The sequence below is a fragment of the Pithys albifrons genome, chromosome 1 (genome assembly GCF_047495875.1).
Source record: "Pithys albifrons albifrons isolate INPA30051 chromosome 1, PitAlb_v1, whole genome shotgun sequence".
Taxonomy (NCBI): Eukaryota; Metazoa; Chordata; class Aves; order Passeriformes; family Thamnophilidae; genus Pithys; species Pithys albifrons.
In genome coordinates, this window is record NC_092458.1 from 66,403,222 (window position 1) to 66,426,771 (window position 23,550).

At 43.0% G+C, this 23,550-nt stretch overlaps 2 protein-coding genes across 9 annotated transcripts in view; one reads left to right on the forward strand and one right to left on the reverse strand.

Annotated features, from left to right (window-relative positions):
- The window catches only part of PAN3 (poly(A) specific ribonuclease subunit PAN3), a 78,787-nt gene extending 65,295 nt beyond the window's left edge, over window positions 1-13,492 (reverse strand). For 3 of the 5 annotated variants that reach the window (XM_071553329.1, XM_071553337.1, XM_071553315.1), the window contains exon 1: window positions 12,822-13,487. In XM_071553329.1, the coding sequence (XP_071409430.1) occupies window positions 12,822-13,251 (430 nt within the window). In that variant the 5' untranslated portion in view covers window positions 13,252-13,487. Of the gene's footprint in view, window positions 1-12,821 lie in introns of all 5 variants that reach the window. The other 2 variants (XM_071553323.1, XM_071553346.1) reach the window with 2 other exon arrangements.
- Window positions 13,493-13,843: 351 nt separating this feature from the next.
- The window catches only part of FLT3 (fms related receptor tyrosine kinase 3), a 51,270-nt gene continuing 41,563 nt past the window's right edge, over window positions 13,844-23,550 (forward strand). Inside the window, exon 1 of one of the 4 annotated variants that reach the window (XM_071553377.1) lies at window positions 13,844-13,883. Coding sequence is in view for 2 of the 4 variants with exons in the window: in XM_071553356.1 (XP_071409457.1) it covers window positions 20,535-20,583 (49 nt within the window). In the remaining 2 variants the exon portion in view is untranslated. Of the gene's footprint in view, window positions 13,884-20,289; window positions 20,584-23,550 lie in introns of those variants that run through there. The other 3 variants (XR_011697675.1, XM_071553356.1, XM_071553391.1) reach the window with 3 other exon arrangements.

The following is a 23,550-nucleotide window of genomic DNA, read 5'->3' on the forward strand; positions in this document are numbered from 1 at the left end:
TCTCCTACATATTTTTTGGCAGAGAAGTAGAAAATGTTGGTACTATTGTCTCTCAGGAAAACAACTAGAAACATACTAGGGCACCGGAAGTCAAACAAAGTTTATGAAAGCGGTTGCTAAATGAGAGCATTTGTAGCATGAAGTAGCACAAATGCAGAAAGAGATAAGGAGTGTGAACTCTAGAAACAAAAATAGCATGGAAAGTAATGATATAAAAAAGAAATCAACTAAAAAATACCTAGAAGGCAAGCTTATTTTATGAAAACTTCTATTCTTGCATACCCTTCTTGGAAATACATGTGTCAAGTAGAGTCTGTAACTGGATGAACTGGTTCTTTTGTAACATATAGAAAATGTACATTTAAAAATATCTTAAGCCCTTTCACAGAAAGAACAAACATTTTAAATGCTTCCTTAAAAGCATATGACAATGGTCATTATCTCACACTACATAAAGTGGCAACAATTTCATAAAATGTAGCCAATAGACTGAAAGCAAGTGTGAAAGATGTAAGAACAAACTCATCCTGTCTAGAAACAAGGGCATGACATACGAGTACAGGACTTTAACCACAAATAAATTAATTCAATACTATAAAACTACAAAGAACAAGAGAAGTCCTAATTAACACAAAACACACAAGCAGATACTACTTCAATAGAAAGGAAAAACAAAGGCATTTACAATGGTATACAAGCTGCAGTTCAAATTAACCTTCTGTAAAAACACTCACATGGAATTATAAAGACACTGATCACAATGGCCAGGCCACTGCGAGCCAACAGGCATGAATAATGGGTGGCTCCAAGGTAGGAAGGCACACATCCAACACAGAAGAACATCCTGTACCAAACTATCCAACTTGAACTTCTGGGAGGATTCGTACCCAGAAAGTGACACCCGGAAACAACTTCCTGATCTTAATCCTCAAAGGAAATGAAAATGCAACTTTGTGACACAGCTAAAGAAATGCATATTAGAAACCCTCAACTCTCATCAGAACAGGAATTTTCCTTCCTACATAACCTAGTGAGCCATTTCCATGCTGTAGGCAGAGGAAACAGCAAAAGAGTACAGCCACACATAATCGCAGGAAGGGCTGGAAGAGGAGAATGATACGCAGACAGAAACACTGCCCAGCTGCACTCCCCAGGATCGGAGCTGCCTGAATCAGTCAACCAGGGCTAATACCAACAGCACCTCAAATGAAACACTGTATGGGAAAGATCAAATACATGGAGTATCTTAGTGACAACACACCTCAGTTTTGCAAGGGAAAAAGACTTATCTAGAACATTATTTGTATACTCTGTAGATTTGAAGGAAACACCTAAGAAACCTTAAAGATGCTATAAATTCTTCATACTTGTAAATCAGTAGCCACATAGAAGCTTCAGAATTCCTCCTGCTACAGTTCTAAAAAGATAAAACTTTTTGGATTTGTCTTTTAAATATGTGTTCCTCTTTTGCCTTCATTTAGGAAACTCACACTCAGAAGTCTAGGAAAAGTATTTTATGGTTCAACCAGCGTACTAGGGAAAATATTAATGTCTGCAGTAATGCCAAATACTGTCTCATCCTACCCACTACAGTCATCTTCTAACTTACACTGTGAAGGTTAGTATCTAGCATCATGAAAAATACCAGGACTCAATCACAGAAGAAAACAAAAAATAGCAAATCCATGTTTAATTGTAAGTAGTTTCAGTCTAGTTTGTCCATTAATTATTCAGGGTTCTCACTGTGGTTTTTATTTATTGCAAAAAAGCATTTCCAATACAGCCTTCTCTGCCTGCATTTCAGCTGTTATCAAAAAATCTTACAGTTGTTATGCTACATCTTGACTGTGAAAGATGCTACAACTTGACTGACCAAGCAATTCCAGGAACAACTGTCATTTCAATGTACACTACATAATTTCAACAGTGTATCTGCTATTTCATCTCATACTTTTGCCAGAAACTCCACATTCTATCCACTTTTTAACAAACTAGCAAGCTAGTCCCTCAGATGACACCATCAGCTTTACAAATCCTTCAGGCTCAGTTGAAGAATTAAGACTGACTATTCTTCCTGCTTCTCCCACTGCCCTTCACGATGCTAAAGTCAACAGGATAACCCAGGTACCTTCACTCCTCCTCTGGACGCGTACAGTTACTGCACAAAATCCTTCAAACTAGAAAGAAGCAAATGAAAACTTGGAAGTTTTGCTACACTGAGCAACAAGGCATGCAAAGAGCCCCCTTGGTGTGAAGAAACCCCAGAGCTGACCTCCAATAACTCCAGGCAGCTGGTACAGCTCAGTCACCCATTACCCAAACAAAGCACTGGAGCCAGAGCCAGTAACCTTGCTAGGGTACAAATACAGCACCAGGTGCTCTGCTCCCACCTTGGCTGAAGTATCCTCAGTGCCAGGCAGCTCCGGGTGCAAGCAGGAGCAGGCTTTGGGCAGCAGCCTGAGCGAAGCAAGGCTGACGATGCTGCTGGCAATGATGAAGTGGATCTTAGACACTGCTGCCTTTCTGCTGCTGGTACTAGTTATGCAAGCCTATCCAAGCAACTTAAAGATTCTCAAAGCTACAATTTAGGCTTTCTGTTGGCACACTGATACCTGACTGGGCACTCCTGACAGCACAAGCTACTCTAGAACATTTTCTTTTATCTTACTGCAGGAAGACCATCTCTGTACTGAAGTGCAATGGTTTGGCCATTCCAACCAACCTCTTTGTGCAATCACTACAAATTGCTGTGCTCCAGTGCTGATCCACCTTTGCACCAGAATTTCAAGACCGCTTTCCACTATGAGCATTTTTACAGTCCTCTTCCAAACGGTCTAGAAACATATCACTAGCAGAGGGATCAAGACCACAAGAAAGTATATTCCACAGGAACAATCAAAAGAAAACCATCACAAGTACGCTCACTGGAGCAGAGGACAGTTTTCCTGGCAGGAGCTCATATTTAAAACAGAATGCTCTAGAAGTGGCAAGTATAACTATTGCCTTCAAAAGAAAACTCAGCACTATCTTCCTTAAGCTGACTTCCCTATAGTAATTAGCAAGAAAATTAAGACTGCAGGAAAGTTGGATAAAAGTAACTCTTGCTGCCTATAGAACAAAACAAAGAGTGCTCACTACATACTCCCTTTGCATTCAAAGAGGCATTCAGCTTTTACACTGATGAAAGCCCAGCAAACACCTAAAGAGCCAAGGCATTTTTACTGTATTTGGCACCTGGCATTCTCTGTGAGGCTTTATCCTTCTTCTGTCATACATTTGGTAAACCAGAAACTCTCACTTGCTTCTGGAAGACCACAGTAGTTCAGAGAAAGAAAAAAGAAAAATTATTTATCACAAGCAATCCATAAAAGGTCTGCAGAAGTAAGCATGCTTTACCACATAGGCAGCATGGTATTATAAAAAGAAACAAAAATGGAAGCCTAAGCTAGATCCTCATAAAGTTTCTGTTCTCATGTGTTTACTAATTCACATCAGTCCCTGCATTCAATTTATCAATCCTTCCTATATAACAGTTCCAAGCAACTTACAAATACTTTGCACATCATGTTATTAGAATGAAAAATAAAAAAAGTCTTCTGATGTTTAAATTTTTTTCTTTTAAGCATTGATTATTACCTTAGGTAAGTTTAGACAATTTTAGGAAAAATCCCAAATTGGCTACTTTTTTTAAAGGAATAAGCCTTTCTATTGTGTAATAGTACTATCCACACATTGAAGCTGTACATATTTTCAACAGGCTCTTCTTGGAGAGAAGCAACAAATTCCTTATAGAAGTAGAAAGGCTGACTTGCCAGGTCAGAGAAAAGATGGATGTATGGAGGGAAAAACTAAGAATCCAGTGGGCGGGAAAAAAACCCACATTATACAAGCACATATGTGAAAACAAGAACAAATTTCTAAATCCCATCAATATTAAAGACAGATGTTACATCCTGGCATTTCTGGAAAGAAATTAAATAGAACATCTTGGGAAATTCAGAACAAGTTTTCTTCTTTTTATACACACATTATCTAATAAATGTCTTGCTTGGTGAGTAACACTGCAGCTTAATGTGACAACTGCAATTAAAAATAAATATCTTCTTATATAATTCCTCTCCCACATAATTTTAGCAGAAAGTAGGCTTCTCATCAGATGTAGGCACCAAAGAGATAAAAAAAAAAAAAGAGGCAGGTATTTTTGCCTTCTTTATTACAGAGACATTTTTCAGAAACAAAGTATCTCATCACAGCCCAAGTGCTTGAGTAGTACTGTCAGGAATTCAACACATACTCTTGAACAGAACCAGTGGGTTTCTAATGCTTGTGCTGTCTAATACCAGAACTATCTGAATATTAATAGTAGTATTAGTAGAAAGTATTATCGAAAAGAGTGCATTTCTGATATTTTCATTTTATCATTTCACTAATCAATAAACAAATACTGTATTATCCTAGACTGCTTCTTTTATGAACCAAGTATCAGCACTGATCATCTCACACACTGTTCTTAATATAAAACAGGATCCTCTGAAGTAATGTGACATGTAACCCACAAAGTGAATGGGCTAAAGACAGACCACAATAGATGTACTAGACACTTTTCAAAAACGCAATTTAAAGACTTCTGGCAAGGTAATAAAACATGGATTGAAAGAATTATTTTTGCTATTATCATTGCTTAAAAAAATGTACAATTACTTTTACGCTGGGTAAAAAGTTTATATATAATCTTGATTTAAACTCTTAGCACTGCAACAGTGCACTTTTTACAGCTTGGTAAGCTGAATCATAGATTTGGTGTGTACATGTGCATCCAAAAGGACAAGGTGTTATCTCAGCTAGACATGAAGCAGTAAAAACTATAGTGCATTATCTCCACTGGAATTTTACAGAGATAGTTATCCTAATATTGAGAGAAAAAACAATAAAACTTGTATGCAAAGCCTATCTACGGCAAGTCATTTAAGATTTGTATTCTTTTAGTCTCCTAGAAACACTAAATGCTAAAGAAGCTTATGCTTGTCTTCCTTTGCTCTGTACCATTGAATCAACTGGGTTGGAAAAGACCTCCGAGATCATCAAGTCCAACCCTCGGTCAAACTGCAGTCCCTTTACCAGATCACGGCACTCAGTGCCACATCCAATCTCATCTTTAAAACCTCCAGTGTCAGAGAATCCCCCACCTCACCTCTCCGGGCAGGCCATTCCAGTGCCTGATTACTCTCTCTCTGGAAAGAAATTTTTTCTGATCTCCAACTTAAATTTCCCCTGGCAGAGCTTGAGCCCATGCCCCCTTGTCCTATTGCTGAGTGCCTGGGAGAAGAGACCAACCCCCACCTGGCCAGAACTTCCCTTCAGGTAGTTCTAGACAGTGATGAGGTCACCTCTGAGCCTCCTCCAGGCTAAACAACCCCAGCTCCCTCAGACTCTCCCCATAGGACTTGTGCTCCAGTCCCTTCACCAGCCTTGTTGCTCTTCTCTGTACCAACATGTACATATACTTGCACCAGGAAATAATCATGTGCCTGTGGTGCTGACCTCACCTGTACACCTTGAGTTCACAAGCACTGCACACTGGTATACATACTCAGTGTTACTTTCTTCAGAGTGCCACTACTGTTGGAACTTGTTAGGGAAACAGGATTCTCTGATGGTTTTATGCCTCTCTCATTCAATGCAATGTTTTTGAAACACAGACTAGGAGTCACTGAGATAGAGGCAGCAGACAAAGAAAAGGAAAGACACTCCCAGGTATGACAGGCAAAAGTAAAAGCACACATCTGGGTTCAGATGCTGCAACAGAGAGTGCACTTGGAGGGCAGACAGCACAAAGGAACCAAGTTGGCTGAAAGGCAGACAGGAAGCAAAACAGTTTGGGAAATGCCGCCTTATTTACAAACACTCCCACTAGGTGATGAGATATTCATGGGCAAGGAAAGGAAAAAAGGTGCCTTTACCATAACACCAAATGACTAGGCTGTCTCCTTTTTTGTCTTTTTTATTTATCTCACATATCACAGAAGCATTGATAAAGACTGAAAAATAGGGTAGGTGCTTTCCTGCTGCCCTGTAAAAAGTCTCAGTACAGAGTTTGGAGCAGCTGCACTCCTTGTCATGGACCAAGTCCAAAAACACAGCGATAATACAAATTAAAGTTGATACTTTCTCAAAAGAGTCATCAGAACTACTCTTATCAGAAACAGCAATTTCAAGTAACATAATTACATAATATCAAAGTTTTCAGAGATAACTCTCTCCAAGAGCTTTCACAATTCCTAAAACACTGCATCAAACTATTCAACAAAATGCATCAAATTTTTCAAATATCTAAGCTTTTGGCTTTAATAGCCTACCTCTAACAAACTCAATTCTTTCTTAAAAAAATTCCATGAAGTGTGTGCAGATTACCTGAACAGAACATTAGGACATTTTTCACAGCAGCTGGGAAGGTCTTGCTCACAGTTGCCTCAGCACTAGACCAACTGATTACCCACAGACTATAGAATCACAGACTGCATGACCAACTTGACAACTTGTGCAATGCAGATCTCTCACTTTTGTACATCTGTACTTTTTTCTAAATCTCTATTCTCAAATTTAAAGGTCAGAAGTAAAAGGCTGTTAGGAAGCAAATTAAAAAATACAAGTAAGTTCTAAGCAAAAAATATCTTTGAAGATAAAACAATCACATAATTCAACTTTTTCAACTACTGAAAGACTCATGAAGCCAACACACACAAGGAGTGTGATCAATTCCAAGATATGTTCCATACACAGTGATTGACCACACAATTTTTCTGGTGGTGTAATGCATTACATCTTTACTAGAAGGCAACAAATCAAGAAAATATCAGCCACATCAACTTACTGTCTAAATCCCTCCACCGACCCTCTTTTCATCAGGTGCCCCATGACCAAGATTATTTTTTCAATTTTGGAGGTTCTCCAGAAGTGCTTTTGCCTGTGTTTATCACGTCATCCTCACTTATCCTTTGTCCACTTTTCCCACAGGAGTCTGAATTTGCTTCTAGGTGGCTTCTTACACAAGAAACTCTTTCTGAGCTAGTCCCCAAGGTCTTTATTTTCTGGACCTGAAGGTCCACTCCTACAGTTACATCTAAAAAAACCAGTTATCTAATACCTTTTAGATAGAAACTAAATAGGGATGTTCTGAATCTTGAAAAACAAGCATAAAATTACTAAGATATAGCATATAGAGTTTGCTCACATAATGTAACTATCCACATACACACACTCCTCTTCATGTTTGTCTTTGAAGCAAGAACACAATTACAAGAGTAATAATAGTGCTTGCCTTCCATTCTTCAATACCCAACACAGTCAGTTCTACCAGAAACAAGTAATTACCAGTACTCCTCACATATGATAAAACCAGTTTCAAAGCCAATTAATAGTGTATTTTTTAAGTTTCACAGGATAAAAGTGCCCCTCAAAATCACACAGAACTTGGCAGATTGAGAAATTTCTCATTCTCTCCGTTCTTTTTCCTTAGCTCCCCTCAAAAATTTTCCTCTTCCAGGCCATTCACTGAAGAGTTGGACTCGATCCTTATGGGTCCCTTCCAATTCATAACATTCTGTGATTCTGTGATTTCCCCATGAAACACAGAAGCAAAAAGAAAATCCATGTCTAATCTCCTGATCTCTGGAGTTGACATATGAGACAAAAGTGATTTAAGTGAAATCAGTAATTTTCATTTTCTCTCATGCATCTCTAACTGATTATGGTTTTTACTCTTCAATTTTAAATTGTCTCTGTCTCCAAAAGCCCCAAATGTCTCTTCAATGCTCAGAATTGTCTCCCCAATTCTTAAAAACATTCAGAGCAAAACAAGATGAAAATTGTGTGATCCATCAACTCCTGGAAAAGGCATAATGAAAATTAAAAGGCAAAATGCCTCTCAAAAAAAAAAGTGACCACTATGTGACATACTGAAACAATCTAAAAGTTTGAAATAAGTATCTGTCTCTAAATACTTCAACATGTAAATACTGAAATGCTACCAAAGATAAGAAAAATCCATATTTAGAATAATCCTGATCATTGTTTCACTGCATTAAGAAGTGTAATCCAACAGATTACCTTTAGTATCTGTTTTGCTGAATGGCTCTCTTTCCATTTTTTCTATATCCACTGTTTCAGTTTGTTTAAAAAGGAATGCACTGGATCAAGACTCAAACACCTTTTTAAAAGCAAAAAATATACAAATCACTAGGTCTTTCCAATCCTAGCATATTTATGGATTTCACAAAACCTAAGCTGTAATGCTCACTAAGCTAACCACTAATCGACTCCATGGAGTTGCTACAGCAGAAGCCACTACTGCTCTGACCAGACACAACATGTGGGCAGTGGGCTGCAAAAACAGACATAATGCTTTTATTAGGCCAACCCAAGCACATCAAAATTTGATGTCTCTTTCCACCTTCTCATAGGCTGGCAGCAAGGTCTGTTCACAGACAGGCGTTCTCAGCAGCCACAAACAAACACCATCTTGCAGAAACAAAGGTTTGTATTTCAGCCTCTTCGACCAGAGTTCCCAGTATGTATGTATTCCCAAATCTTCCTTCGCAGAGTTTGGCCAGAGTTCCCAGAAGGGCTTTGCAAAAGGCCTCCTGGTAGACATGTAGATGAAAACATCTCACAACTATAGGGTGGGTCAGCCTCAAGCACGGGAAACTCAGGCAGCAGCAGCACCTTCACTGTGGCCAGCTCCTCACCGGCAGTCCTGCACCCAACAGTGCCCATCCACCAACGCTGTCACTGCCGGGCCCAGAGCACACCTGGCACTCCTCAGCTCAGCACCTCGGTGTTTTGGCCCCATTTATAGGAATCAGAGGCCAGACAAAAGGGTGAGAACTCTGCGTTATGCACTTTACAGCAAAAAGCAAAGCAGAAGTTGGCAAATGTTTGGAGTCATAGTTCAATCTTGTACATATCAAAATACACTATAAGGTCTATATGTAAAAGAATATTACATCTGTTCAACAACCTGAAAGCTAAGAAATACAACTGCAGTTGTCCCTGCAACTTTAACCTGTCCAGCTTAGGTGAGAAATGCTCACATTTTACCAATAAAATTTAGAGGGGACATCAACAAAGCAAAACTAACAGCTGAATCAGGTGTGTCCCCCTGGCCTAGGAGACAGACCCAGAACAAAAAGAAACAGAACTTTTTATACCCTTTCCCGTCCGAAAGGTCCCTGCCCCCTCTTCCTATTGGCTGGGAACTAGGGACTCACAATCTGGCCCGGTTCGCCTGCCTGCCCAAGATTCCCCCATCCCTCTCCAAAGGCAGGAAAAACCCTTGGAAACTAATTACCCCTTAACTATTATCTTACAGTTCCTTTAGCTTCAGCAAAACCTTAATTCTGTTTCTAACAGTATGACACATTTTAATGCCACAACCACATTTCTCTCCAGAGCCTCCCACCGGCAGCACTGAGCAGGGACAATGCCCTAGGAAGGAGCCAGCAGTGGTGCCTCAGAGCAGGCTGCTGGTCTGCTGCTTGCACAAGTTGGAAAGTGCCAGAGAAAACACTGAGCAGATACAAGAAGAGAAATTTTTCACACTACCATGCTCCTTACCCATCCTTCCCTAGCCTACTGCTTAAAATCCTATTCATCAATTATATATTTTCCCCTAAATATTAAGCACCAGTAATTTCCCTACCTCTGCTCTCCTTCTACAGCCTACTATAGAACGGGTCCTGCTGTCACTGCTGCTCACTGGGCTGATGTGTAGGACATACATCTATTAGAAAAGCACCATGTATAGATTTTAGCAGCTAGCAAATCTGGAGGAAATGTTTTGGCTTCTTTCTTCTTTTTCTTCTCCCCTTATTTTGTCACAGATATTCTGTTGAAAAGGAATTTTTTTTTTACCAAATTTTAGACAGGCAATGGTAACTACATTTTCTCTCCTGTAGGCAGTCAACTGGTCACCTTACATATGGAAGTGAACCATGCAGATGGCTTAGCACTCACAAGCCCAATGGAAGAAGGAGGAATGTGGCTTTGAACACATGTGCTCCAAATGTCAAGTAGTCTGAGAGCTGTGGGCAGCAGTGCTATCTTCTGAGAGTGGCACAGCTCATCAGCATGGTCAGTCCTGCTCCCCACGAACATAAAAAGCCACACCATCAGGCCAAAACCACATTTTGTACCTCATCTATAACACTGGACAGCAGTGGATAGTGAACAAAAGCATAAGCATGAGGCAAGGATAAAGCAGGATTTCCCAGCAAGTTCTCAGCCATATGTAGGGGAAGATGAGACTGATTCAGAGACGGAGTTCTTGCACAGAATAATCTCAAGCAGAGTTTTCTTCCAACACTATATGATCACTTTTGGAACACTGTCAGATGTTAGCATTCAAAACACCTATGGCACAGAATAGCTTAATCACACATTGCCTGAGAAACTCCTCCTGGTTAGCTCAGAGAATGTTACCTGCTCATTCCACTTTGTACTCTGATATTGAAATACTTCTGTGCTGGAATAGTTCTTGTATTTTTCACTATTCACCACTTCCTTATCACTCAACATTCCTACCACCCATGCTGTGAAAATACGTTGGTATTTGGGGAGCCTTTGTGATTACCACAGAAAAACCTATAAGTAAATTAATGATCCTGTACTCAGAGCAGGATTAGAGTAACACGCATGTTAGAATGAGGCACTGACCCACTTTTAACAATAAATAGGACTACCCAGTTAATTAGTCAATGAGTATTATCTGCTCTGTGCACTGAATGAGACTGGGGTCCACTGAGGAAGGAGAAAGCAAAGGTGACACCCACAGCTACATTAAGACTACCAAACACTTCTGAATTAGGGAACACAGTCAGTGAGACTGTACAGGTTGGTGATTTTTGGCAATTCCCTCAGAACTTTATTACTTAATACAACCTTGTGTATTACTTCCTACATCCATAGGAATAAAACTCATTCCACTACCTGAAAATCATACTTTTGCCTCCTACAACTTGCAAATGCTCAAGTGAGGTGGCCTTCCCAGCAGGCAATCACTGATAACACCATAGTGTGTTCCTTCATTCTTGGTGCCCTCACTCCTCACAAGGGCTAAAACTTCAGACAGCTTTCAGGTTCAATAGAAGCAAGTGTTTCAAATAATTGAACTGCTCAGCAGCATCAACCTCTAAGCACACCCAAATTCTGAAGGGTTTTTTTTCCTTAGATATAGGGCTTGGGACAAACATTTGTAACTGATTCTTACAAGAACAGCCCTCATACAGGGGTTTTACCTGCAAGCCAAACTATACATTCTTGCCCCAAGTCTGAATCCTCTAAGTCACTTCGTTTCACACCTAACTCTGTCCAAAAGAAAAATTAACAGAGATCGACTTATTGCTGCTGAATCTCTCCAAGATATTTCCACACGTTAAAAAAAAATGAAAGGCAAAAGGGACTTCAGCTTGAACAACTGATGATCGATAAAAATTTGGAAGGTTTTTAACAGAAAGCCTAAGCAATTGTATATTACAGCCTCCCCCTGAAAGGGCAGACTTGACAGTACTGTGTTAATGTGTGCTTGGACACAGAAGTTACCAAGCACAGAGATAATACTCAATGGCACAAGCTCACAACACCTTGGCAGAACAGCAGTTGCAGGATGCTGAAAGACTTACCAGGCACTAAAAACCTGCATAGAGGTGTTCAGCATGATTGCATCTTAATTTCAGAAAAAATATAGTTATGACCATTTAGTAGCTCAAACATTTAACATAAATAAATGCCAGGTTTATAAAAAAAAATCAATAACGTAGCCAAGCTTAATATACTCATGTAAACAGGCATGACTTTTCTGAAGGAGCATCTTTTCCTAGGCTGCCAAGTGCTGCTTTACCTACAAAACGAATGGTTATTGAAATCACTTTACTGCAAGCACCATCAAACTACTGGACCGCACATCAGGAGGATGCATAAGGAACCAGTAACAGCAGTGTCACTCCGCAAGATACACAGGCAACCTGAATTCTCACCATTTGGAAAAGGGCTGTGTAGGAGGGCTGGAAAAAATAAAAATCGAGCAACTTCCACTCACAGTAGTAAATGCTGTAGGCATCTATCTCATAATTGCTAGGGTTAGATGGGATCTGTGGAGATCATCTAGCTCGATACCCCTCCCAAGGCAGGGTCACATGGACCAGGTGAGACAGGAACACATCCAGGTGGGTTTTGAATGTCTCCAGAGAGGGAGCCTCCACAACCTCCCCAGGCAGCCTGTTCCAGTGCTCGATTGCCTCAACATAAAGATGTTCTTCCTCAAGTTGGGGTGAATAGTTATTTATAAAATTATTTTTTATTAATTTTAACCTTATATATTTCAGCTGGAATATTTAAAACTTCCAAGAGCCGAAACTCAACATACGTTGTTCAGAAGCGCCCTTGCACGGGTACCACTCCGGACAGCGCTGCCTCCCCTCTCCCCGCTTGTCTTTGCGCAGAGGGGTCCTGGCAACCTGCACCAAGCCTGGCACTGGAGTGACCGACGCACAGCTGCCCCTCAAAGCTAGACAGGAGGAGCTCCTTCACACACACACCTGAGCTCCTTCCCACACACACCTGCCCGCTCCTTTTCATCGGTACCGCCCGGGACCCCTCCGGGCGGCCGGCATAGACCCCCCGCCTCCACCATGTCTGTTGTTTCCGGCAGCACGGCGGCGTTTCGGGGGATGAGGAACAACGCTCCTCCCGGAGCCCTCCCGCCGCCCCCGTCCCGGCAGCGCCCCCGCCGCACCGCACCCACCCCCGGGCCGCCCCGCCACACTCACTCGCCAGCCGCGGGCCATCCAGCCCCCCGCCGCCACCGCCTCCGCCGCCTCCGGCCCCCAGCTCGGCTTTCTTAGGCCCCACCACGGCCGCCGCCGGGCCCGAGCCGGCCCCGTGGGGAGGGTATCCCGGCGCGGCGGCGGGCGGGGGGATGCCGAGCGGGAGCCCGCCGAGGGGGGGGGCGGCAGGCCCCGGGCCGGCGGGGGCGGCGGCGGGCTCCTCATGCAGGAACTGGCACTCCTCGCCGTAGAAGCAGGTCTTGTCCTTGGCGTAGTAGCGGCAGAACTTCAGCTTCACGGCCCCGGCGCCTCCGCCGCCCGCAGCCCCCGCCCCGCCGGCCGCCGGCCCCGCCACGCCGACCCCCGGCCCCGGCGGCGGCGGCGGCGGCGGCCCCACCACCGGCGACGAGCAGGGCAGGCCGCTGCTGTTCATGGCAACCGCCCCGCCGCCGGGGTCGGCACCATGGGGAAGGGGGCGGGCACGGGGAAGGGGCGCGAGGACCGCCGTCACCCCGGGCCCGGCTCCGGAAGGGGGAGGAGGAGGGGGCGACTCCGCGCCTCTTAAAGGGGCCGCGCGGGCCGGGGCGGCGGCGCCTCCTCCTCCTCAGCGGTCCCGGCGCTCGGGGTTGTTTATGCCATTTTCCTCTTCCTGAGCCGCCGCGCCTGCGCCGGCGCGGGGCATCCTGGGAAGCACCGGCGGCCCCGGCCGGGGAGTCGGAGGGGGAGCCGGACCTGCGGGAGGGAAGGAAGGAGGGAGGGAGGGAAGGAGGGAGGGAGGGATCGAGGCGGGCGCAGAGCCGCGGGCGGCCGAGCGCGGTGTCCGGCGGGGCGCAGGGGGCCGGGGCCGGAGCCCGGGGCCGGGCCCGGGCGTGGCGTTAGCGGCGGGATCCCTCGGCGCTGCCCCGCCCCGGGCGGGAAGGCGGCAGGGGACCCCCGGGACACGGCCGAGCCCCGGGCCCCCTCGACGCTCCAGCTCTGCCGGCGTGGCTCCCGAGCCTTTTCCCCCTCGCCGGGTCGAGGTCGAAGTGCCGGCGGCCCCAGCAAGATCTCGGTTTCCCCCCACAGGTGTGTTGTACGTCGTTCTGCAGAAAAACACGCTCTGGCTGTGCCGTGCCTGCTGGCGTGCGGGATTGCAGCCGGAGGGATTCTCCCACTCCGGGAGACGAGAGGCAGTTTTTAAGAGGATGCTTGAAGTCTTTTCACCGGAGCGTGTAGAACTTTTTGACATGAATTTTAACTGACTTGCTTGCAATTAGTACTCAAGATTCTAATTTTTTTTAAATTTCACCCCAGTCAAGTTGGCATAGCTTGTGGTGCAATCGCTGAAATCATATGTGTATGTATATGTTTGAAAAAACATGTTGAAGTGCACTTGACATTATTTCAGTAAGAAAAAGATTCACAGAATTAAGATTACTATCTGTTATAGCCTTCTCTTTTAAAAAATGAAAAGAGAATCAGGGCCTGCCTCTGAGATGCTTTGATAGTTTGTGTGAAAAGAACTCTATAAAAGTAATGGGTGAGCTTGTCTCATTGGAATGAATTAAAGACCTTCTTTCTTAGTAAAGTCTTTAAAGACCTTAAGAAGTAAACATGCTGTAAGCTGAAGTCTCAACATCAAATAGTTTGGAGAGAAAACTAGAGAAAGGACATGACTATCACAGTCCAGGCTCCAGTTTTAGCCTGGTTTGCCAAGAAGACAAGGTGAGAATATCACCTCTGTCTTATTCCCCAACAATTTTCAGCCTGGTTTTTTTCAACAGTATGGCAAAGAGCTCACACCTTCTGTCTTGCTCCAGGCTTGAAAAGGAGGCAAAAGGGTGGAAAGACTCTTGGTTTCTCCATCAAAATCTCTGTATCAGAACTCAGACAAACCATAGCAGATTCCACAAGGAAGAGAGACATCAGAATCGCCTCAGCCACGGGAATTGTTTCAGTCCCAACTTGCGCCTTTTGAGACAACCAAAACTACTTTTGGTACACAGCTGGGAAGCAGTCCAGCTGCTTTAGGTGAGGTACCCGCAGTGCTACTTTGTTGTGTGTTAGGGTTTGTTAGTGTTGCACCTCTGAGGAGTGAAACCAAGGGCTTACTGGTACTGATACAGCTACACACAGGTGTCTGCCAGCGATAGTTCCCTCAGCTCCTGCAGTGGGGAGAGAGTCTGGGAGTGCATTGATTTCTCTCCCTTTGTCCTGCTAATTCCTGCCCTGGGAAAGGGCCAGCACAAGGCAGAGGTGCCAGGCAGATGGAGACTTCAGAGTGCATGGGTTCATAGAGGGGAAGAGGAGGTAGAAGATGTTGTGTTGAGGTAACACCACATGTGGGAGAGAGGAACCCAATATAATCTGCTTAAGCCCGGTTATCAGCCATCTATTTATCACCCCTTTTTCCAAGTACGATGTCCTCTGGAAAATGTCCCTGCCCTCCTCAAAAAGATCACTGAGTGGAGAATTATATATACATGTGAGGAGGTTGGAAGGGAATGCAGAAAGATGTTAATGAGGGAGAAGAAAAATCTCAGCTTTCAGTCAGAGCTTTCCCAAGCTCCGTGGGTCTTTAGTCTGGAGCTTTAGTATTATGGATTTAATGGTATCAACTTATCTTACAAGAGATTTGATGATACACTTAGGGTAATACCTTTTCTGGGTAAACTGGTTGAACATGAAATTTATTCTTCAAGCAAATACTTCAGTTGCATAGCCACTCCCATTGCTGAAGTGTATTCTAACCTGTGTTTTCAGCATTGTGAATCTGCTTTTCCCACAGCTCTTTTGCTGATCTCTGCATATGTCTAATATTACATATACAGTGAGGTTAGGAACAAGGACAGAAATGGGCTTGTATATACATGACCCACATTTTTTTGTCTGCATTCTGTAGCTCAGGTTCAAAACATTCCCACTGGATGTGGGAACAGCTGAGATAGTGGACTGGGCGGTAAAGTGTGATCCTGCCAGCCCGAGTGCCTAGATAGCAGTGAGGTGTGCAGTACAGTGTCAAGAATGTTTGCGTTCTCCCCCACCAAAGTCAGTGTGAGTACTGTACCTGAGCCACTGAGCATCAAAACAACATGAAAGTGACCCTCACCTTTTGGCCAGCAGAGCAAATAATGAGAAAAGGCTCAAGGTGGCATGAGCTCTGGCAAGCTCTCACCACTCCTGTCTCTAATTTCTGTTAACTATATACAAGGACTTGGCCTGAAGGTACTGAGTATCAGTATAGTAGCCTGACATCATATCATTAATCATGTGTTCCCTTCTAGATTTTTATTTGCCTGTTCTTGCTGATCGACCAGAGCTCTGAGAAGGCCTGCAGACCATTCTCTATCTGATTCAACTTGCTCCCCGGCTTCGTGTAGTGCACGGAGATGTACTAGGCATTCCTGTCTAGTGATTGATGATGTTACTTTTTTCACAAAACTAGGTCCCCTGATCATTGAAGCTGCACCTCTATGGAGAATATTGCTGTACTTTGCATAAAATTCAGGAAGTAAGCTGAAGGAAAAACAGATAGATACCCCTGAGTCTTGTCCCACTTTGTAGTTAAGTGATAACTGTGGTGTGCTTTCGACCCAGAAATGGGGAGATACTTCTGTATGCACACATGCAGCCATATAGACAAGTGACAGAGTTTTTGTAAGCTCTGCCAGCAAGGCAGAACCAAACATTATGAGATGAAAAATAGAAGTAGGAGGGAGGGGGGAGAGGGGTGTGGAGCAGAAACCCTTGGAAAGGAAAGCCCTGACAAGAACTATTTTTTTCCAGCCAAAGCAGCTCGCAAGTGCCAAATAGCTCTCCCCTAACATTTGAACTACTGATGAGAAAGCCACGTCTGCTATTGAGAGTGACATGTTTCTATTTGTGTAGACTCAGAATTAACATGTTTAGTAAATCATGTGGAAACAGATCCTGAAGTGCAGGCTGGCATCAGATAATGCAAATGAATAACAATACTTTTTAAGGAAAAGAGTTATTGTAGCTGTGAAATTTTTTTTAAGATATAGGCAAGACAAGTTTTGTAGGTAGGAATCTTGTTAAACCAACCACATAGCTGAGAAAAGTAATGCTTGAATACTGTTTGTTGGTTTCTTTCAACAGTACCTGTTGGTCTATTAGAAGATATTATGTCTACTTACAGAAGTGGCCTTGCTTAATATTATTGAAACAGATCAAAGGAAATACATCTAAAAAATTTTCACATAGTCTGAATTTAACTTTTCAAGTCTATGATTGTAATATAGAATTAAGGAAAAATATATACAGGAGTCCACAGCAATATTAGACAAGAATTTAGCATTTAGTAATTTATTTTTTGAAGGAAGAGTAATAAAGTCTGATACTTCAGGATATACAGCAGCTGCTGTCTGAAGTCCGAGGGAAATTGCCACTCTTGAGGAGATTATTTCAAAAACTTAGTGGATTTTTATCTGCCTTTGTAGTATTTGAGAATTACTAATTTGGCAGTCAGGACATTGCATTGAATGCACTGACCTGCTGTGGCAATACTCATGGGTCCCTAACTGGGCATTTTTCTTTACTAACAGTATCTGGAAGAAAACAGATGTTGTTCCCAAACAGACTCCCATTCACCTGCAAAAAGAAATTCATTCCAACTCAGTGAAGTTTTGAATTCGAATCAAGTAGCAAGTCAGGAGTTGACCCTGAAGTGCTCCTCCTAACACCTACCTTAATAAATTATGCTAACACCTGTATTAATAATGTATGGAGGGAGTTCTAGCCCTAAGCTACAATTCATATTAGTACAAGCACTTTAATATGTCTCATTTTGCTGTGCTAGTAATCCAGTCATGTGGTTTACCTAGAGAATTTCTTACCATGTGGCTGTTCCCTCTGGCATAGGCTTTATCGAACTGTTGCAGTAAACGCCAACCAGGATGTGACATAACTTGGATAAAATACTTGGTCACAGAAACTACTCTCTCATGGTGGAAAACCTCCTGTTCACTTAGAAGAATGCTTTACTGTCATATACCTATATATGACACTGCTGTTGAACACTTTCCATCCCAAGTCCAGCATCTTGAAGCATAAGTTCATGTCAGTATTCATAAATTTATTTTGGCTGTGTCCAGGAGGTATGAACTGTCCTAGCTGATGGCATCTTTCACAGAAGCTTTTAAGCTGAAAACCTGACGTGTGCATTAAGACTTCTGATACCAAATCAGCTGAATGACCAGTAACAGATCCTCATTATTAATCAAGTTACTGTTAGTTTCTCCTTGTCTGAGCCACAAAAAGGCAAAATACCTTCAATGGAATCCTACCAGTTTCCAGTGCTAAATGCATTAGGTGGAAGAGAAAACAAAGCACTTGATTACTTGCCAATTTTAAGTCAATGGATAGGCAGCCACTTGCTTTGTAAATACCTAAGTATTCAGACCAGTCATTGTCATGCCTCCCAACTGAAAATGAGCACTAAGTGCCTGGGCAGAGGTCTGTTAGTTTCAGAACAGAAGCATAACCTGTCTACACCATGTTTTCTTGTTTTCCATATGCCTTCTCCTAGTTTCCAGAAGGATCTGTCCATGATCTTGACAGGCACCAAGACTAACTGCCTGTAGTTCCTCAGGTCTTCCTATTTTCCCAAAGATGATAAGGGATTGGGGTATCTGACATACAAGAAGGGGGTGAAATGGCTGGGATTGTTTAGCCTGTAGAAGAGAAGGCTTGAGGGGAACCTTATAGATGTGTACAAATATCTGATGGGGGAGCCAGACTCATTTCTGTGGTACCCAGTGACAGGACCAGATGTAATGTGCACGAACTGAAACAGGGGAAGTTCCTTCTGAACATCAGGAAACACTTTTATCCTGTGAGGTTGGTTGAGTACTGAATAGATGGCCTTGGAAAGTTGTGGACTCTCCATCCTTGGAGATATTTAAAACCTTACTGGATATGCTCTGAGGCAACCTGTGCTAGCTAAGACTGTAGGGCTGGACTAGGCAGTCTTACAACCTCATCCATACTAAGGGACTGTGTACCAGTGAAGGCTGTGGAAAAAAAAAGGGGCAATGTGCCAGCCAATAAAGCTTAATGCCAGCATGGGTTTTCCCTGTTTGCAATGATTTATTTAAGGCCCATGGAATCCTATACTTCCCTTCCTGTTTTTTGTGCCCTTGCAAATATGTACCTCCCTAGTTTTCATATCATTTCAGCTCCTTCCTTTGCACTGCAACACACACAAATTTCTCTTCAGCACCACAGTACAATGCTATTGCTTCAGTCTGTATTTCTGAGACAGTCTTGTGAGAGATCATGTGTTCATATCCACAAACAAAGCTGATCTCAGTGCCATGTCACCCATTGCCCCTGCAATTACCTCTGGGATGCTTTCTGTGTCTTCCTTTTTCTATGGTATGTCCGTCTCATTCTGGTCAATTTACTTTTTATTTTGACTTCCCTAATGCAGAAGAAGCTATTTACCAGGTATCAATAAAAAATAAAAAACTTAGATATTATCTCTGGCAGGTTTGCGAGAACACTTTACTAACACTGAGTTTATTTGCTTAGGAATTCTGTTTATCCAGATTCTGTACATTGCAGAATGAATGCTTAGCCCTTAGCAAGTAAAAATAACAACAGAATGAATAATAGAATAGAATATAACTTTATATATAAAAAGCAACAGCCAAGCGAATAACAAAAGTCCCCCAGCCTATCCTGGGGAATCCTGGGGTGATGCTCCATCTAATCCCTTAGAACTGGGCCACTTTCTGCCTGGTGACTATGATGCACAACTGTGCAAGCCAGGGTGATCTGTCCGCCTCTCTGCAATGTCCAGGTGTGCTTGCTGGGGCCAGCGACTTGAGCCACACTTGAGCCAGTTCCACGCTTTAGACACCAGCAACTGGGAGCTGATGAGGAGTCAGCACCTGAAGCACTATGCTCTGAGGGAAGCAGCAAGAAGGGACAGGCTGAGTGCAGAGGGACTCACGTCTGAGCCTGGAGGCCTTTATTTTTATCCCCTAGACAAGTAATCTGTGCAACTACTTCAGAGCAGCTGTGGCTCGATTTGAACCTTCCTGCAGACAGTGCTAGTTCCCTGTTCCCACTGGCGTGAGTGCAGCCTGTTCCCCACCCAGCTGGCAGCCCCCGGGCTCTCAGAGGTGACTGCAGCAGGTCCTCTGTCACCAGCAGAACAACTGCTCACCCAGCACAGGAAACCTCCCTTGGCCTGTGAAATAGATGTGGCAGGGTGTTCCCGTGGTGTTGTGCAAACTTCATTTGGATTTTTTTTTTTTGAGTTCTTTAGCTTGACAGCACAACTTGCTCTCCCTCTCATCAATACTTAGAGAAAATATGCATACTGCCAATGCGTGAAAGAAGAAACTGTAACTGCTTTGAAAATAACAATTGAAGTGAGACAGCAAAAAGTCAGCTGCACCAAACATACACAAGAAAACACGTTCTTGCAAAAGTGTGAGCAAAGGGCTAGAAAACCAGGAGAGACTGAGCAGCTGGAGTGGAATCAGCTGCTCAGCTTGGTGGAAGCATCCTCTCACAGAAGGAAGATGCTCCCTGACCCAGAGAGGCCCCTCTTCTCCCCATCCCACAGCCATTTCCTTGTGGCTCAGATCTCGGGCCCTCTCTTTTGAAGAAGTGGTTTCACTGTGGGCAGTGACATGCACCCTTAAGGCAACCACCTGCAGGCTCGGTTTCACTGCGGGGCCAGGGGACTGCAGTGCACCGCCAGCCATGACACAGAGCTGGCCCCGCAGCCCTGGAATCCCATTTCAACTGGCAGGTAAGGTCTTCTCACTGCACTCCTCAGGCTCTATTGTCTCCATTTCCCACTCTCTCATGCATCCCTTCATACCTTTCCTTTCTTTTTCCTTTAATTTCTTTTTCTCCTGAATCTTCTATTTTCTGTCCCACCTTTCTCCTGGGGATGCTCTTCTTCCTCCCAACACCCTTATCACCCAGCCCAGCCTGCCTTTTGTTCTCACTGCATCTGACACATTTCATGCTCAAGGCAAAAAGTATTTAAGCATATTGATTTTTTTGTTTTCTTTCTCCTGATGTAAATGTGTTTGTTGCTGTTATTACTAGCTTGACCCAAACACTTTAAATAATATACCTGCAATTTCCCATGGAAATAATCTGTGCATTAGATACCTTAGTAGAGTGAAATATAATGATGCATATGTATAATTTTGGTGTCATTGTTTAATGATCTAAGTACAAGAAGGTATGATATTAATATATAAGAAGTACCTTTGTTTTGTTAGAGTGAAGAGTTTTGGAATTTAAAGCTTGATTTCCTCTACTGAAAAATTATCTCCACAATTAACTATTAAGAAAAAATGGAGTAGCATTTGATTCCATCTCAAATGCCTGAAACTGTTTTTCTCTAAAATAAATGGCTTGCTCTTACCAAACATGGTCTTGCTGATTCAAAATCCAGGACTGAAAAAACAAGAGTGTGTGTTTTTTTCCTGATTGGTACAGTTCTGATGCATGCCTGAGAAAGTCATTTAACAACTTGTGGTCCATTTTCAGCTCCAAGGATAATAACATTTACTTCAAAGAGCAATTGTTAGCTATTATACATTCATGGTTAAAAGTCTACATGAGCTATTTGAAGAGAAGGTGGGGTAAAAATGAAAATGAGCTTTTTATGATCTCCTGCTTTGCATGATTGCTGGTACTACTAAGCAAACCCTGTCAAAGAAGGATTTCTGTGTTTTCTTCCTGTCTGAGCTTTGCCAGTTTTGCAGGCTGCAGAACAAAATAAATAGAAGTTATTAGCACCTTGGATGTTGTGGTGCCCAAAGGCACCTGTCAGCATGGCTAAGAGACAGTTCTGCTGAGAGAGCAAAAGGTGTGAGAGCCCCAAGATGTCATTATGCTTTAGGAGGACTGATGTTTTTTCTGTTGAGATATTATTTAATCAAGGCACGGTGTAAAGGGAGGAGGTGTCTCTTCATGTAAGGCTACCTATTAAAGGGCGGGAAAGTGCAAATGCTTTTGGACATACAAACTGGCTAGGATTTGAAGGATCAGAGGCATAGTTGACAGCAGAAATCCTGAGAACTGATAGTTCCATGCATCTCTCTAGGAGATGACTCTTAAAAACAATTATGATGTAAAAAATGTTAAGCATTTAATGAATTCTATATACTTGCCTAAAAATGCCTGTGTTCCCTTTAAGAATCTATTGTCTAGAGATAAAACCAAGTAATAAATTGTGCAGATAACAGATGGTATCCATATGATGAACCCAAATCATCAGAAATCACAACACTTAACCAGCAAAGGAAAGAAACTATATTAACACTTGGAGGACAATCTCCACAATATCTTTAGACTTAAGGCATGAGGTCGGTATTTAAATTGTAGGCTTAGAACTGCAAAAGTTTCAAGAAAGAAAAGCATCTGGCCTGTGTTATTTGCTTGAAATAAATGCTCCCCAGCAGCAAGGAATGTAATCCCAAGAACTTCAGAAAACAATGTACGCAATATATATGTAAATACAGCTATATACATGAAAAGCACTATTCCAGTTTCTCATCTTAACTTTTTGTGGTCATCCCAAGCAAAAGCTTGTGGCTCAAGGGGATGTTATCTAACGTACCATTAGCCTTGCATTAGTAGAAAAGGGGGGAGGGTGGATGAAGCCTGGGAACTGAGGCAGTAGTTAGTTTCACGTTTTACAAATTGGAGAATTTTTTGATGAACAGAGACTTTCAGTGACCTTTCTCATCAGGGGAAGTTTTCCATGAACAACTAGTCTTGCTCCCTTCTTTGTTTTTATTGCATCCCTTCTTACCTTCTTATCAGAGATATTCATGAAACCCAGTTTCAGAGCACCTGAGAGAAATGAAGATGTGAGATGCGTCTTAAGATCTCCCTGTGTCTGGCAAATGAGAGGAAGTTTTATGTAAGCAAAGACTGCAAACTCAGGCCCTAACAAGCTCTGGATTAGATTATGGTGTGTCTGACTGCACAAAAACTATAGGGTAATACTGTTGAAAATTCCCTCACACAACATACAAGTGTCCATTACATTTCTGTGGTAGAAATCCAGGAAAATAGGGAATGGGCTAGCACCCTTTTGCTTTTTAAGGAAACCCCAGAAAAGCATGGGACCCAGCTGCCTGCAGGATCTGTCCATCTTTCCAACAAAACAGCTGACAAACATTCCAGAGCAAGTTCAGGCACTGAGCCCTGCACTTGCAGGAAGGTGAAATCAATGAGCACCCCAGGGAGAATCAAGTTTGATCCTGTCTCTTTCCCAAAATATGCAAACGTGGGTGCAAGCTGGCTGTGAATGCTGGATAAGGCCAGTACATGGTCTGCATACTCAGGGAAACTGCTGGGCCCAGCAGACCATATATTCATGGTCATCCATCACCATATAGTTCATGGATTAGAAGATAAGGTATCATTTCTGAAGATTCCTGAAAGTGAAAAGATTGTGCAGGAAAACACTTATTTTCCAATGGAAATAAAAACAACTTAAAACTATGAGTGTTTTATTTCTTTTGAGATTTGGAACCATTTGCTTTTCCCCCTTTTTCTCCAGAAAATTCCTTAGTTTAGCTGCATTTCAAGCTACTGAGAAGCAGGAAGATGCCCAGAGGGCAGCACAATTTCCCAGACCTCCCCCATGTCTCTGCCCAGTGATGGGTGTGTGTGTGCTGCTGTGGCTACTCAGCAGAGGCAGGTCTGTCAGCAGAGCAGTGCTGTGGGCATCCTGTCCTGCTACAGC